Consider the following 18,031-nt stretch of genomic DNA (forward strand, 5'->3'; position numbering starts at 1 on the left):
TTTCATGCGATCCTGTCATCTTTCCCCCCTGCTTTGTGCATGTGTGTGTGTGTGTGTGTGTGTGTGTGTGTGTGTGTGTGTGTGTGTGTGTGTGTGTGTGTGTGTGTGCGCCCAGCTCCCGTCCCTTTACCTGCATTTGTGGAAGACGACTTCGTAGCAGGTCAGTCCAACAGCGAACTTTAATAATCCATTACATCAGTCTTTCTTAACCATAGGTCCTGGGCTTAGTGTTGGGCCACCAACACTAAGCCCCCCCAAAAAAACTGTTGGTGGGGTGGCATAGCTCAGTTGGTAAAGTGGCTGTGCCAGCAACTTGAGGGTTCCAGGTTCGATCCCTGCTTCCGCCATCCGAGTCACTGCCGTTGTGTCCTTGGGCAAGACACTTTAAACACCAGCTCCCAGTGCCACCCACACTGGTTTGAATGTAACTTAGATATTGGGTGTCACTATGTAAAGCGCTTTGAGTCACTAGAGAAAAGAGCTATATAAATATAATTCACTTCACTTCTCAGCTGTGGTCAGTAATGGCCACAGCAGTACGCAACTGTAATTCACTTTTCCACCACTTGTGGCAGTAATGACAATATCAGACAAACAGACGTAGTCTGGAGACAAAGTCAGGGGAAGTTTCTCAAGCGCAAAAATTATGACCAAAGTGGTGAGAGCTGTTTTTTTTAATTTGCATTTTAATTTAATTGATAGTTTATTTAAGCCTTTAAAGCCTTTATTTGTAATTGGAGCTTTTTATTTCTTTTTTTTTAAATCAATTTCCATACAGGATTTTCAATTTGTATCATATTTGACAAATCCGTTCACACAATATTATTTTTTTTTATGTTATTTCTATGACAAACTAAAGAATAATGCAATACGCAGAAATATCTATCATTTTATTTCCAAACATTAAAAGAACCTTTATCCCATACTTGCCAACCCTCCCAGATTTTCCGGGAGACTCCCGAAAAACCTCCCGGGACAAATTTTCTCCCGAAATTCAGGTGGAGCTGGGAGCCACGCCCCCTCCAGCTCCATGCAGACCCGAGTGACGTGTCAACAGCCTGTTTTCACGTTCGCTTTCGCACAATGTAAACAGAGTGCCTGCACAATGACGTTATAACCGTAGAATGATTGAGGGCGAGTTCTTGGTTTCTTATGTGGGTTTATTGTTAGGCAGTCTCATTAACGTCCCACCAGCGCAGCAACAACACACAACAACAGCAGTCACGTTTTCGTCTACCGTAAAGCAGTTCGTCTGCCGTAAACAGCAATGTTGTGACACTCTTAAACAGGACAATACTGCCATTTACTGTGCATGCATATGTGACAATAACATCTATGGCTCTTAGACTAGTGGTTCTCAACCTTTTTTCAGTGATTTACCCCCTGTGAACATTTTTTTATTTCAAGTACCCCCTAATCAGAGCAAAGCATTTTTGGTTGAAAAAAAGGAGATAAAGAAGTGAAATACAGCACTATGTCATCAGTTTCTGATTTATTAAATTGTATAACAGTGCAAAATATTGCTCATTTTTAGTGGTCTTTCTTGAACTATTTGGAAAAAAAGATATAAAAATAACTAATATGAAAGTGAAAGGGAAAAAAACCTCACTTACAATCTGATATATCTGATATATATCACTGAAGCTTTAGAACTTTGTTGTAAAAATGTATTTCCGCATCTGTCCCTGACACCCGCATTTCAGGTTGACTGCTCTGGAAACACTCTGTGGAAACACTCACCACCCACACTGCTTGGTGCCTCCTCAGAGCTGCCATGACTTAGATTACCATAGTAACAAATTAGATTAGCATAGTAACTAATTATATTACTATAATAAGTAGTATATCATGCAAAAGAGCAGATTTCAACCATTGAATTACTTTGTATAGTTCAAGATTCACAGTCATTAGAAAACATCACCGCACATCATGATGGCAGCTACAATTTCCATCTTGAAGATCTAAAAAAAATTATTTGGGAATGTCCGGTGGGCCTGATTAAAAAGTATAACGCATGTGGCCCCCGGGCCTAATTTGCCCAGGTCTGGTGTTAAGCAATGTCAGCTATGATGTATCTGAGAGCCAGATGCTTTCAGCAAAAGAGTCATCTGGCTCTAGAGCCATAGGTTCCCTACCCCTGCACTAGGGCAGGCACTAGAGCTGCGGGTTGCCGACCCCCGGGATAGATGTAGCATTAAAATATTTTTTTCTTACTTTATCTTTTTCAAATTTGGCAATGTTTCTCTTCAAAAAGTTATTGTTTCAAATGGTTTTCCCAATTAAAATCATTCTTAATCATTTTTTTTTTTTTATTGGTTTTATATTTATTCTATTTTTTTGGGATAGCGTAACGTTAGCTCATTTTGCGGTATGTGTGTGTGTTTTACGGACGGAAAAGCTTTGAATGGCAGGGTCCCTGCTATCACATGTTGATAAAAACATAACGTTTACATAATAAAAATCAACTACAGGCTTCCCAAATGCTGTAATAAATTAAGCATGATGAGTTGACGGGCTTCACGGTGGCAGAGGGGTTAGTGCGTCTGCCTCACAATACGAAGCTCCTGCAGTCCTGGGTTCAAATCCAGGCTCGGGATCTTTCTGTGTGGAGTTTGCATGTTCTCCCCGTGAATGCGTGCGTTCCCTCCGGGTACTCCGGCTTCCTCCCACCTCCAAAAGACATGCACAATATAGGTTGGGGATAGGTTGATTGGCAACACTAAATTGGCCCTTGTGTCTGAATGTGAGTGTGAACGTTGTCTGTCTATCTGTGTTGGCCCTGCGATGAGGTGGAGACTTGTCCAGGGTGTACCCCGCCTTCCGCCCAATTGTAGCTGAGATAGGCGCCAGCGCCCCCCGCGACCCCAAAAAGGGAATAAGCGGTAGAAAATGGATGGGCTATTTTTTTATTCAGTCATTGGTGGAGCTAAGGATAATATTTGAATATTGTTTTTAATGTTGTTGTGCAGCACTTTGGAAACATTTCTGTTGTTTAAATGTGCTAAACAAATAAAGTGGATTGGATTGGATTGAAATAAGTTCGGTATGATTAGAGAATAAGATGGAAATTAATTAATTGTTAATATTTGAGAGGTTAAGTTGGGCCCCAAGGTAAAAAGAAAAAAAGGTTACGAACCCCTGACTTGAATGGTCCCCAGATTGTCTGAATGTGTGAACACATTTTTGTTTTGCAGATGATCCTGGGGAAGACACTGAGCATAATTCTGGTGTGTCAAATGTTTTGTCATTCGTCGTCCTCCGTTGCCATTCTTCATTCTTTCTTTCTTTCTTTCAGCGGAAGACGCGGACGCCATCGACACGAGCGGAGGTGAGTATAGCTGTTTAGCTAACAGCGAGTGATGGTGATGACCTGTTGATGCCTTGTGCTTGCAGTGTTAGTGGAGGAGCCTTCGTCTCAGGAGAGCATCGGTAAGATGGTTGGTCACTGGCCGTCTACAAATAATGAGCATCGACAACGTTAACTCGGTTTGTTTGTTGTGAAGTGGAATCTGCCAGAGATATGACCAGCTCCAAGTTCACACAGGAAGAAGGTACACCATGTTGCCTTTTTTTCTGTTTCATGTTGTGAAGTACACATGTTTTTCTTTTCTATGTCAGAAGTGGAAGTGGAGAAGCGGTCTGACCCAGCAGAACCACAGAGAGAGAACCAGGCGGACCCAGTAGAACCGCAGAGTGAGAAAACTGGGCAGACGGAGAGCGCCCCCGAAGGTATGCTCATGTAATGCCGACAAACCAGTGTGCATGTGCATGTGCATGTTGGTAAACCTCACTAGAGTTGGTGGTGAACAGTCGAAAGATCTGGATTTTACACAACCCAAAGTGTTCCTGAGCTCATGTGGTGATATCCTTTACACACTGATGTCGCTTTTTGATGCAGTAATGCCTTAGGGGTAAAAAGTTACGTTCAATGTTGGTTTTCGGCTTTGCTGCTTACGGGCAGTGATTTTTCCTGAACCTTTTGATGATATTATCATCAATCAATCAATGTTTACTTATATAGCCCTAAATCACTAGTGTCTCAAAGGGCTGCACAAACCACCACGACATCCTCGGTAGGCCCACATAAGGGCAAGGAAAATTCACACCCAGTGGGACATCGGTGACAATAATGACCCAGTGGGACGTCGGTGACAATAATGACTATGAGAACCTTAGAGAGGAGGAAAGCAATGGATGTCGAGCGGGTCTAACATGATACTGTGAAAGTTCAATCCACAATGGATCCAACACAGTCGCGAGAGTCCAGTCCAAAGCGGATCCAACACAGCAGCGAGAGTCCCGTTCACAGCGGAGCCAGCAGGAAACCATCCCAAGCGGAGGCGGATCAGCAGCGCAGAGATATTACAGACCGTAGATCAGTGGTCCCCAAACTTATTGACTCGGGGGCCGCATTGGGTTAAAATAATTTGGCCGGGGGCCGGGCTCTCTCTATATATATATATATATATATATATATATATATACAGTATATATATTCACAAATGTACACATACATACATTCCTCGCGCACTAATTGACTGAAAACATGACATCAAGTGTGTCACAACTTGGCTTGGACATGGATTGTTTCTTCGATGCAGATGAGGATCAACACGAGCGAGGCGTGGACGTGACTACATAGTTGTTTATTATATAATATATACAAAACAGGGAAATAAAAACCCACTTGCTCAATGGCATGAAAGACACTTTAACTATAAACTTAAACAGCACGATGGCAGGACTAAAGACATGAAACAAAAGAGTGCACTGTGGCATAAATACATTAACTTACACGGCATGGAACTGTGGACGAGGACGTGAAGGTTTGAACAGCATGGGTAGGGTGCGTGCGAGTTTGAAGATCCCAGAATGATGAACAGAAAGAAAATTACTTAAATACTGGCTGTGATAATCAGGAACAGGTGTGGGACTGAGGGCAGGGGCGTGACTAGGTGGGAACTAATGCGTTGGCATGGAAACAAACAAAACTGACTAGATGTCCAAAAACTAAACATAGCATGACCAAAACCAAAAAATAACTTACAGGCGTGACAAAGTGCGCACTCCATTGATGGAAAAAATGCATTTTTAGACAATATGAATTGCCTGAGCGTCTAGGAGACAGAGTAACAAGCAGTAGAAAATGAATTAGAAAGGACAGATTAAAAAAAATAATAAAAACTAATTGTTTTTTTGGTTTTTTAAACTTGGGACTTCCCGCGGGCCGGATTTTGGACGCTGGCGGGCCGAATCCGGACCACCACCGTAGATGGTGAAATCTCTAAATTCCTCGCAATAAGTGGTTGAGAAATGTGGTTCTTAATCAATTTGCTCACGCATTTGTTCACAAAGTGGTGACCCTCACCCCATCCTTGTTTGTGAATGACTGAGCATTTCATGGAGGCTGCTTTTATACCCAATCATGGCACCCACCTGTTCCCAATTAGCCTGTTCACCTGTGGGATGTTCCAAACAAGTTGATGAGCATTCCTCAACTTTCTCAGTCTTTTTTGCCACTTGTGCCAGCTTTTTGGAAACGTGTTGGAGGCATCAAAACCAAATGAGCTAAAATTTGCATAAAAATAAATTTGTCCAGTTCGAACGTTAAGTATCTTGTCTTTGCAGTCTATTCGATTGAATATAGGTTGAAACGGATTTGCAAATCATTGTATTCTGTTTTTTATTTACCATTTACACAACGTGCAAACTTCGCTGGATTTGGGTCCCATCAGGCTACTGTTTATTTGCCGGCGTCAGTGCAGATTTGTGCGTATTTTGAAAGGTTTAGAGCAGGGGTAGGGAACCTATGGCTCTCGAGCCAGTTGTGGCTCTTTTGATGACTGCATCTGGCTCTCAGATAAATATTAGCTGAAATTACTGAACAGAATAAGTAATTAATAATTCCGCTGGTAATCGCAGTGTTAAAAATAACGTTCAAAATATAAAACATTCTCATGCATTTTAATCCATTTGTCCGTTTTCTACCGCACCTGTTCAAGAAGTCGCATTAATGGTAAGATGTATTTTATTCATTATTGGTTGGCTTCACGGTGGCAGAGGGGTTAGTGCGTCTGCCTCACAATACGAAGTTCCTGCAGTCCTGGGTTCAAATCCCGGCTCAGGATCTTTCTGTGTGGAGTCTGCATGTTCTCCCCGTGAATGCGTGGGTTCCCTCCGGGTACTCCGGCTTCCTCCCACTTCCAAAGACATGCACCTGGGGATAGGTTGATTGGCAACACTAAATGGTCTCTAGTGTGTGAATGTGAGTGTGAATGTTGTCCGTCTATCTGTGTTGGCCCTGCGATGAGGTGGCGACTTGTCCAGGGTGTACCCCGCCTTCCGCCCGATTGTAGCTGAGATAGGCGTCAGCGCCCCCCGCGACCCCAAAAGGGAATAAGTGGTAGGAAATGGATGGATGGATGGGTTAGCTTCAGAATGACAATGTTATTAAAAAGAACTAGAGACTTATTATACTCTTAAAATGTTGGTCTTACATAAAAATGCATGCTTTTAGTCGTATTCAGTGTTTTAAAAAAATATTATACGGCTCTCACGGAAATATTTTAAAATATTTGGCTTTCATGGCTCTCTCAGCCAAAAAGGTTCCCAACCCCTGGTTTAGAGGCAAATATATAGGCGATCGTTAAAAAAGAAATACTGTATTTTTTGGACTATCAGTCGCTCCGGAGTATACGTCGCACCGGTCGAAAATGCATAATAAAGAAGGGAAAAAACATATATACGTCGCATTTTTGGGGGGAAATTTATTTGAGAAAACCCAACACCAAGAATAGACATTTGAAAGGCGATTTAAAATAAATAAAGAATAGTGAACAACAGGCTGAATAAGTCTACGTTATATGAGGCATAAATAACCAGCTGAAAAGGTGCCTGGTATGTTAACCTAACATATTATGGTAAGAGTCATTCAAATAACTATAACATATAGAACATGCTATACCTTTACCAAAAGATCTGTCACTCCTAATCCATAAATCCGAAGAAATCTTCTTCCTCTGCCAACTCCAAAGGTATGCACCGCTTCCTCTTGTCGTTTTCTGCTGCATATTTCACTACGTCCAGTTTGTAAAGTACATGATTTCCTTTTCGGTGCCATTTTAGTTCAGCCCTTCTCAGTTTTTATAAGTTACCGGCAACGTTGAAATGATCCATTTTAATAGCTATGGCAGTAGCATATAGCAGTTAGCATATCATGACCCACAATGCACTTCTGCCATGACCTGCCCCCTCCGAATTCTTATTGGTTGACGTGTGTGTGACGATTGCTGACATTTTCTTCGTCTCTTCCGCGAATGAGATAAATAATATTATTTGATATTTTACGGCAATAATTTAACACATAAGTCACTCCGGAGTCTATGTCGCACCCACAGCCAAATTATGAAAAAAATGTCGACTTATAGTCCGAAAAATACGGTACTTAAAAAGGGATGAAGTAGATTAATACCCTCTTAAAGGCCTACTGAAATGAAATTGTCTTATTTAAAAGGGGATAGCAGGTCCATTCTATGTGTCATACTTGATCATTTCGCGATATTGCCATATTTTTGCTGAATGGATTTAGTAGAGAACATCGACTATAAAGTTCGCAACTTTTGGTCGCTAATAAAAAAGCCTTGCCTTTATCGAAAGTAGCAGATGATGTGCGCGTGACGTCACGGGTTGTAGGGATCCTCACATCTGAACATTGTTTACAATCATAGCCACTAGCAGCTAGAGATGTTTGGACCGAGAAACCGACAATTTCCCCATTAATTTGAGCGAGGATGAAAGATTCGTGGATGAGGAAATTTAGAGTGAAGGACTAGAAAGAAAAAAAAAAGGCGATTGCAGTGGGAGTGATTCAGATGTTATTAGACACATTTACTAGGATAATTCTGGAAAATCCCTTCTCTGCCTAGCGTTTTAGTGAGAATAATTAGTACCTGAAAGTCGGAGGGAGTGTGGCCACGGGTGTGTTGACCGCGAGTGTCTCTGAGGAAAGTCACGCACCTGCAGCGGGACGGATGCTCCGCTGATGTCTCCGGTAAGAGCCGACTTATTACCACAATTTTCTCACCGAAAACTGCCGGTTGACATGTTCGCTTGACCGCTCTGATCCATAGTAAAGCTTCACCTTCTGGAATTTTAAACAAGGAAACACCGGCTGTGTTTTTGTGTGGCTAAAGGCTAAAAGCTTCCCACCTCCATCTTTGTGCTTTGACGTCTCCATTATTAATTGAACAAATTGCAAAAGATTCAGCAACACAGATGTCCAGAATACTGTGTAATTATGCGATTGAAGCAGACTACTTATAGCTTGGATCGGGCTGGAAAATAATATCCGCTACAACCCGAGACATCAAACGCATGAGTCATCATACCGCAACGTTTTCAACACACTTTGCGGGAAATTTAAAATTGTAATTTAGTAAACTAAAAAGGCCGTATTGGCATGTGTTGCAATGTTAATATTTCATCATTGATATATAAAGTATCAGACTGCGTGGTCGCTAGTAGTGGCTTTCAGTAGGCCTTTAAGAAACATATTTTTTTAATGATTTAAACCAAGGGTGCCCGTTAGGTTGATCGTGAGCTACCGCTCCATCGCCAGCCAGGTATTAAAAAATAGACCTAAAAATGAGCGATCATCAATCTTCTCTAAGACGTCACTTGATTGACATTCATCCTTAGATGACGCTGGCTGCTGCGAGCTCATTATTAAGAAAAAACGACAGGATGGAAGACGAAAAACCTTTCTTATTACAACAGACTCCCGCGCCGTACCTGCTGTCAAAACCCTAAAGACCGACCCGCACAGTTCATGTCTTCACAATAAAAGCGCTGCTCCATCCTGCCTGCGCTAACCAATCAATCAATCAATGTTTATTTATATAGCCCCAAATCACAAATGTCTCAAAGGACTGCACAAATCATTACGACTACAACATCCTCGGAAGAACCCCCAAAAGGGCAAGGAAAACTCACACCCAGTGGGCAGGGAGAATTCACATCCAGTGGGACGCCAGTGACAATGCTGACTATGAGAAACCTTGGAGAGGACCTCAGATGTGGGCAACCCCCCCCCCTCTAGGGGACCGAAAGCAATGGATGTCGAGCGGGTCTAACATGATACTGTGAAAGTTCAATTCATAGTGGCTCCAACACAGCCGCGAGAGTTCAGTTCAAAGCGGATCCAAGACAGCAGCGAGAGTCCCGTCCACAGGAGACCATCTCAAGCGGAGGCGGATCAGCAGTGTAGAGATGTCCCCAACCGATACACAGGCGAGCGGTCCATCCTGGGTCTCGACTCTGGACAGCCAGTACTTCATCCATGGTCATCGGACCGGACCCCCTCCACAAGGGAGGGGGGGACATAGGAGAAAAAAGAAAAGAAGCGGCAGATCAACTGGTCTAAAAAGGAGGTCTATTTAAAGGCTAGAGTATACAGATGAGTTTTAAGGTGAGACTTAAATGCTTCTACTGAGGTAGCATCTCGAACTGTTACCGGGAGGGCATTCCAGAGTACTGGAGCCCGAACGGAAAACGCTCTATAGCCCGCAGACTTTTTTTGGGCTCTAGGAATCACTAATAAGCCGGAGTCTTTTGAATGCAGATTTCTTGCCGGGACATATGGTACAATACAATCGGCAAGATAGGATGGAACTAGACCGTGCAGTATTTTATACGTAAGTAGTAAAACCTTAAAGTCACATCTGAAGTGCACAGGAAGCCAGTGCAGGCGTAATATGATCAAATGTTCTTGTTCTTGTCAAAAGTCTAGCAGGTGCATTTTGTACCAACTGTAATCTTTTAATGCTAGACATGGGGAGACCCGAAAATAATACGTTACAGTAATCGAGACGAGACGTAACAAAAGCATGGATAATGATCTCGGCGTCTTTAGTGGACAAAATGGAGCGAATTTTAGCGATATTACGGAGATGAAAGAAGGCCGTTTTAGTAACGCTTTTAATGTGTGACTCAAAGGAGAGAGTTGGGTCGAAGATAATACCCAGATTTTTTACCGAGTCACCTTGTTTTATTATTTGGTTGTCAAATGTTAAAGTTGTATTATTAAGTAGAGGTCGGTGTCTAGCAGGACCGATAATCAGCATTTCCATTTTTTTGGCGTTAAGTTGCAAAAAATTAGCGGACATCCATTGTCTAATTTCATTAAGACACGCTTCCAACTGACTACAGTCCGGCGTGTTGGTCAGCTTTAGTAAGAGTCTCAGTGAGCTAGCGCACACAATCTACTATTTTGCCATCAATGTATTTCTTGTAATGCGCTCAAAAACGAGTATGGAAGCTGGACTAATAAGAAGTCAAAAGAATGACTAACTGATTGTTGTCTCCTTCACTTTGTCTTAGAAGCGGCGGCCGAGGACAAGCCCAAAGAAAAAGGTGAATGACAGACACTTTTTTTTTACTTTCTGTGAGCTGGTGAAAAATACTTGTCATACGTTTGTTTTCCAGCCAAGAAGAAGAAAGCGAAACTGCTGAACAAGTTGGACAAAACCATCAAAGCAGAAGTGGATGCTGCTGAGAAGCTACGCAAGAAAGTATGTGGGAGGAAGAGAGGGATGTTGGCTTTTGATGCACCTTCTGTTGACTCTTGTGTGTGTGTGTGTGTGTGTGTGTGTGTGTGTGTGTGTGTGTGTGTGTGTGTGTGTGTGTGTGTGTGTGTGTGTCAGGGTAAAGTGGAGGCGGCGCTGAAAGCCTTTGAGACGTTAGTGCAGCAGCACCCTCAGAGCCCCCGCGCTCGCTACGGCAAAGCACAGGTACTTAAGTCAAGGGCCGCCTCGTCATTGGACACTTTCAATGTTTTCCACTGAAAAGTGAAAGCATGCAGGGACCATTTTGATCATTTTCCTTTTCAAAACCAACACAATATGTATCGTGTTACCAGTGGGGCTCCCTTTCAATTTCAGTGAACTTTAAAAAAGGTCCCACGGACCCAAAAGGGTCTCGGTCATTAAAGTGTTAAAATATGTTATGTATTAATAAAAAATTGTACCTTCAGCTAATGAATATTTAGAAATCAACCTGCAATTTATCCGTTGACATCAAGTTTTTTTTATGTTGTATGCTCTTTTTTTTGTTTTTCAAAGAAAACTTTGTTTTTAATGGCAAAAACACAAAATATGCAATATTTTCCCCAAAACATTTTTCAAAATGGAATATTTTATCTGAAGTAATTGGAGCCTTAAATGGGTAAATAATTCATAATAACATAAACATTTTTTTTAAAAGGCCTCCCTTTAATAAAAGTGTTAAAAAATAATTGTATATTATTTATACTTTAAATGCTTAAATCGCTTGGTCAAATTGCGAATTATTTTGTATGTTCTTAATTTTTTTCAAAGAAAACCTTGTTTTTAATGGCAAAAACACAACATATGCAATATTTTCCCCAAAACATTTTTCAAAATGGAATATTTTATCTGAAGTAATTAGAGCCTCAAATGGGTAAATAATTCATAATAACATAAACATTTTTTTTAAATGACAGTTTTAAAAAAAATCTGATAAAAGGCCTCCCTTTAATAAAATTGTTAAAAAATAATCGTATATCAATGTATATTATTTATACTTTAAATGCTTAAATCGCTTGATCAACTAGCGATTATTTTTGTATGTTCTTTATTTTTTTCAAAGAAAACCTTGTTTTTAATGGCAAAAACACAAAATATCCAATATTTTCCCCAAAACATTTTTCAATATGGAATATTTTATTTGAATAATTGGAGCCTCAAATGGGTAAATAATTCATAATAACATTACTTTTATTATTATTTTTTGAACAATGACAGTTTAAAAAAAAAATCAGATAATTTGCCTCCCTTTAATTAAAGTTGTAAAAAATAATCGTGTATCAATGTATGTTATTTATACTTTAAATGCTTAAATTTCTTGATCAACTCTCGATTTATTTTGTATGTTCTTTATTTTTTTTCAAAGAAAACCTTGTTTTTAATGGCAAAAACACATAAAATGCATTTTTTTCCAAAAAACATTTTTCAAAATTGAATATTTTATCTGAAGTAATTGGAGCCTTAAATGGGTAAATAATTCATAATAACATTAAAGTTTTTTTTTTAAATGACAGTTTAAAAAAAAAATCTGATGAAAAGCCTCTCTTTAATAAAATTGTTAAAAAATAATCGTATATCAATGTATATTATTTATACTTTAAATGCTTAAATTTCTTGATTAACTCGCGATTTATTTTGTATGTTCTTTATTTTTTTTCAAAGAAAACCTTGTTTTTAATGGCAAAAACACATAAAATGCAATTTTTTTCCCCAAAACATTTTTCAAAATTGAATATTTTATCTGAAGTTATTGGAGCCTTAATTGGGTAAATAATTCATAATAACATTAAAAAAAAATTTAAATGACAGTTTAAAAAAAAATCTGATAAAAGGCCTCCCTTTAATAAAAGTGTTAAAAAATAATCGTATATCAATGTATATTATTTATACTTTAAATGCTTAAATCTCTTGATCAACTTGCGATTTATTTTGTATGTTCTTTATTTTTTTCAAAGAAAACCTTGTTTTTAATGGCAAAAACACAAAATATGCACTATTTTCCCCAAAACATTTTTCCAAATGGAATATTTTATCTTAAGTAATTGGAGCCTTAAACGGGTAAAACATTCATAATAACATTGCTTTTATTATTATTTTTTTTTAAATGACAGTTTAAAAAAATAATCTGATAAAAGGCCTCCCTTTAATAAAAGTGTTAAAAAATAATCATATATCAATGTATATTATTTATACTTTAAATGCTTAAATCTCTTGATCAACTTGCGATTTATTTTGTATGTTCTTTATTTTTTTCAAAGAAAACCTTGTTTTTAATGGCAAAAACACAAAATATGCAATATTTTCTCCAAAACATTTTTCAAAATTGAATATTTTATTTGAATAATTGGCGACGCAAATGGGTAAATAATTCATAAAAACATTACTTTTATTCATTATTTTTTGAACAATGACAGTTTAAAAAAAAAAATCTGATAATTTGCCTCCCTTTAATTAAAGTGTTAAAAAATAATCGTATATCAATGTATATTATTTATACTTTAAATGTTTAAATCTCTTGAAAAACTTGCAATTTATTTTGGATGTTCTTTATTTTTTTCAAAGAAAACCTTGTTTTTAATGGCAAAAACACAAAATATGCAATATTTTCCCCAAAACATTTTTAAAAATGGAATATTTTATCTGAAGTAATTGGAGCCTTAAATCGGTAAATAATTCATAATAACATTAAAAAAACAATTTTAAATGACAGTTAAAAAAAAAAAATCTGATAAAAGGCCTCCCTTTAATAAAAGTGTTAAAAAATAATCGTATATCAATGTATATTATTTATACTTTAAATGCTTAAATCTCTTGATCAACTTGCGATTTATTTTGGATGTTCTTTATTTTTTTCAAAGAAAACCTTGTTTTTAATGGCAAAAACACAAAATATGCAATATTTTCCCCAAAACATTTTTAAAAATGGAATATTTTATCTGAAGTAATTGGAGCCTTAAATGTGTAAATAATTCATAATAACATGAAAAAAAAAGTTTAATGACAGTTTTAAAAAAAATCTGATAAAAGGACTCTCTTTAATAAAAGTGTTAAAAAATAATCGTATATCAATGTATATTATTTATACTTTAAATGTTTAAATCGCTTGATCAACTTGCGATTTCTTTTATATGTTCTTTATTTTTTTCAAAGAAAACCTTGTTTTTAATGGCAAAAACACAAAATATGCAATATTTCCCCAAAATAATTTTCAAAATGGAATATTTTATCTGAAGTAATCGGAGCCTTAAACGGGTAAATAATTCATAATAACATTGAAAAAAAAATGTTAAATGACAGTTTAAAAAAAAAAATCGGATAAAAGGCCTCCCTTTAAAAAAGTGTTAAAAAATAATCGTATATCAATGTATATTATTTATACTTTAAATGCTTAAATCGCTTGGTCAAATTGCGATTTATTTTGTATGTTCTTTATTTTTTTCAAAGAAAACCTTGTTATTAATGGCAAAAACACAAAATATGCAATGTTTTCCCCAAAACATTTTTCAAAATGGAATATTTTATCTGAAGTAATTAGAGCCTTAAATGTGTAAAAAATTCATAATAACATTGCTTTTATTCCTTTTTTTTTTAATGACAGTTTAAAATAATAATCTGATAAAAGGACTGCCTTTAATAAAAGTGTTAAAAAATAATCGTATATCAATGTATATTATTTATACTTTAAATGCTTAAATCTTTTGATCAACTTGCGATTTATTTTTTATGTTCTTTATTTTTCTTTCAAAGAAAACCTTGTTTTTAATGGCAAAAACACAAAATATGCAATATTTTCCCCAAAACATTTTTCAATATGGAATATTTTATTTGAATAATTGGAGCCTTAAATGGGTAAATAATTCATAATAACATTAAAAAAAAAATTTAAATGACAGTTTAAAAAAAAATCTGATAAAAGGCCTCCCTTTAATAAAAGTGTTAAAAAATAATCGTATATCAATGTATGTTATTTATACTTTAAATGTTTAAATCTATTGATCAACTTGCGATTTCTTTTGTATGTTCTTGTTTTTTTTTCAAAGAAAACCTTGTTTTTAATGGCAAAAACACAAAATATGCAATATTTCCCCAAAACAATTTTCAAAATGGAATATTTTATCTGAAGTAATTGGAGCCTTAAATGGGTAAAAATTCATAACATTACTTGTATTCATAATTTTTTTAGCTATGACAATTTAAAAAAAAATCTGATAAAAGGCCTCCTTCTAATAAAAGTGTTAAAAATAATCGTATATCAATGTATATTATTGATACTTTGAAATGCTTAAATCTCTGGATTAACTTGCAATCTATTCGTTGACATAAATTGTTTTATTTTGTATGTTCTTTTTTTTTCTTTCTAAGAAAACCTTGTTTTTAATGGCAAAAGCACATAAAATGCAATTTTTCCCCCAAAATTTTCAAAATGGAATATTTTATCTGAAGTAATTGGAGCGTTAAATGGGTAAAAATTCATAACATTACTTGTATTCATAATTTTTTTAGCAATGACAATTTAAAGAAAAATTCTGATAAAAGGCCTCCCTTTAATAAAAGTGTTAAAAAATAATCGTATATCAATGTATATTATTTATACTTTAAATGCTTAAATCGCTTGATCAACTTGCGATTTTTTTTGTATGTTCTTTATTTTTTCAAAGAAAACCTTGTTTTCAATGGCAAAAACACAAAAAATGCAATATTTTCCCCAAAACATTTTTAAAAATGGAATATTTTATTTGAAGTATTTGGAGCCTTAAATGGGTAAATAATTCATAATAACATTTAAAAAATTATTTTAAATGACGGTTTAAAAAAAAATTTTGATAAAAGGCCTCCCTTTAATAAGTGTTAAAAAATAATCGTATATCAATGTATATTATTTATACTTTAAATGTTTAAATCGCTTGATCAACTTGCGATTTCTTTTGTATGTTCTTTTTTTTTTTCAAAGAAAACCTTGTTTTTAATGGCAAAAACACAAAATATGCAATATTTTCCCCAAAACAATTTTCAAAATGGAATATTTTATCTGAAGTAATTGGTGCCTTAAATGTGTAAATAATTCATAACAACATTAATTTTTTTTTTTTAATGACAGTTTAAAAAAAAAATCTGATAAAAGGCCTCTCTTTAATAAAAGTGTTAAAAAATAATTGTAAATCAATGTATATTATTTATACTTTAAATGCTCAAATCGCTTGATCAACTCTGTTCTTTTTTTTTTCAAAGAAAACCTTGTTTTTAATGGCAAAAACACAAAATATGCAATATTTTCCTCAAAACATTTTTCAAAATTGAATATTTTATTTGAATAATTGGAGCCTCAAATGGGTAAATAATTCATACAAACATTACTTTTATTCATTATTTTTTGAACAATTACAGTTTTTAAAAAAATCTGATAATTTGCCTCCCTTTAATGAAAGTGTTAAAAAATAATTGTATATCAATGTATGTTATTTATACTTTAAATGCCTAAATTTCTTGAATAACTTGCAATTTATTTTGTATGTTTTGGTGCTTTTTCCAAAGAAAACCTTATTTTTAATGGCAAAAACACAAAATATGCAATATTTTACCCAGAACATTTTTCAAAATGGAATATTTTATCTGAAGTCATGGGTAAAAAATTCATAATAACATTATTTTTAGTCATTATTTTTTTTAACAATGACAGTTTAAAAAGATCTGATAAAATGCCCCATACTAATAAAAGTTTTAAAAATAAATCATTATATATTATTTTTACTTTCAATGCTTAAATCTCTAGATCGACTTCAGATCCATCCGTCGATTGTTTTTTTTTTGTTTTGTTTTTTTAGCAATGACGGTTTTGAAGAAAAAAAACTTTGTGTTTTTAGTGTCAATATTACAACTTTTACACCTGTTTGCTCTCTTATTCCACTTTTTATGCTTTTTTTTGTATTAATATTTTTAAAATGTGCCGCTGGCCCTTAAAAAGGGCTGCAAATAGTCTCCTGGCCGCACTTTGGACGTCTCTACTTTTAAATACCGACATTTGTGTGTGTGTGTGTGTGTGTGTGTGTGTGTGTGTGTGTGTGTGTGTGTGTGTGTGTGTGTGTGTGTGTGTGTGTGTGTGTGTGTGTGCGTGTGTGTGTGTGTGTGTGTGCACAGGCAGAGGACGACCTGGCTGAAAAGAAGCGCAGCAACGACATGCTGCAAAAGGCCATCAACAGCTACAGAGAAGCCGCCGAGCTTCCGGACGCCACCGCTGACCTCATCAGAGCGGCGCTGAAGAGACGAGCCGAGCGCCAACAGTTCCTGGGTAACGTCCGCCGCCGTCGGCCATCTTGTCCCGCGCTCCACGAGCTGATCTCCAGCTCCCTTCGCAGGCCGCATGCGGGGCGCTGTGGCGACCCTGGAAAGGCTGGTTCAGATGTTCCCGGAAGACATGGGTCTGAAGAAGGACCTGGGCGTGTCCTACCTGTTGCTCGGAGACAACAAAGGTGCTAAGAAGATCTACCAGGAGGTGAGGGATTCCGCTTCTTTGGTTCTCCTTCTTCAGTCTCACCGGCGCCATCTTTTAGGTACTGGCGGCTGCCCCCGATGACGGCTTTGCCAAAGTCCACTACGGATTCATCCTGAAGTCGGAGAACAAGATCGCGGAGAGCATTCCCTACCTGAAGGTTTGTGCGCAGCATCCTCTGTCAATCAATCAATGTTTATTTATATAGCCTTAAATCACAAGTGTCTCAAAGGGCTGCACAAGCCACAACGACATCCTCGGTTCAGAGCCCACATAAGGGCAAGGAAAAACTCACAACCCAGTGGGACGTCAATGTGAATGACTATGAGAAACCTTGGAGAGGACCGCAGATGTGGGTGACCACCCCCCCTCTAGGGGAGACCGGATGCAATGGACGTCGAGTGGGTCTAGCATAATATTGTGAAAATCCAGTCCATAGTGGATCTAACATAATAGTGTGATAGTCCAGTCCATAGTGGATCTAACATAATAGTGAGAGTCCAGTCCATAGTGGCTCCAACATAATAGTGAGAGTCCAGTCCATAGTGGCTCCAACATAATAGTGAGAGTCCAGTCCATAGTGGATCTAACATAATAGTGAGAGTCCAGTCCATAGTGGATCTAACAAAATTAGTGAGAGTCCAATCCATAGTGGATCTAACATAATAGTGATAGTCCAGTCCATAATGGATCTAACATAATAGTGAGAGTCCAGTCCATAGTGGATCTAACATAATAGTGAGAGTCCAGTCCATAGTGGATCTAACATAATAGTGAGAGTCCAGTCCATAGTGGATCTAACATAATAGTGAGAGTCCAGTCCATAGTGGCTCCAACATAATAGTGAGAGTCCAGTCGATAGTGGATCTAACATAATAGTGAGAGTCCAGTCCATAGTGGATCTAACAAAATAGTGAGAGTCCAGTCCATAGTGGCTCTAACA

At 36.9% G+C, this 18,031-nt stretch overlaps 1 protein-coding gene across 1 annotated transcript in view; it reads left to right on the forward strand.

Annotated features, from left to right (window-relative positions):
- LOC133569204 (aspartyl/asparaginyl beta-hydroxylase-like) overlaps positions 1 to 18,031 on the forward strand; it is a 76,310-nt gene that overhangs the window by 42,957 nt on the left and 15,322 nt on the right. The window contains exons 9-20 of the mRNA XM_061921425.1: positions 116 to 160; positions 3,195 to 3,227; positions 3,296 to 3,328; positions 3,394 to 3,429; positions 3,504 to 3,551; positions 3,619 to 3,729; positions 10,378 to 10,410; positions 10,483 to 10,568; positions 10,701 to 10,787; positions 16,737 to 16,887; positions 16,955 to 17,091; positions 17,150 to 17,248. Of these exons, the coding sequence (XP_061777409.1) occupies positions 116 to 160; positions 3,195 to 3,227; positions 3,296 to 3,328; positions 3,394 to 3,429; positions 3,504 to 3,551; positions 3,619 to 3,729; positions 10,378 to 10,410; positions 10,483 to 10,568; positions 10,701 to 10,787; positions 16,737 to 16,887; positions 16,955 to 17,091; positions 17,150 to 17,248 (899 nt within the window). The remainder of the gene's footprint in view (positions 1 to 115; positions 161 to 3,194; positions 3,228 to 3,295; positions 3,329 to 3,393; positions 3,430 to 3,503; positions 3,552 to 3,618; positions 3,730 to 10,377; positions 10,411 to 10,482; positions 10,569 to 10,700; positions 10,788 to 16,736; positions 16,888 to 16,954; positions 17,092 to 17,149; positions 17,249 to 18,031) is intronic.

This window comes from Nerophis ophidion, linkage group LG15, assembly GCF_033978795.1.
Source record: "Nerophis ophidion isolate RoL-2023_Sa linkage group LG15, RoL_Noph_v1.0, whole genome shotgun sequence".
Taxonomy (NCBI): domain Eukaryota; kingdom Metazoa; phylum Chordata; class Actinopteri; order Syngnathiformes; family Syngnathidae; genus Nerophis; species Nerophis ophidion.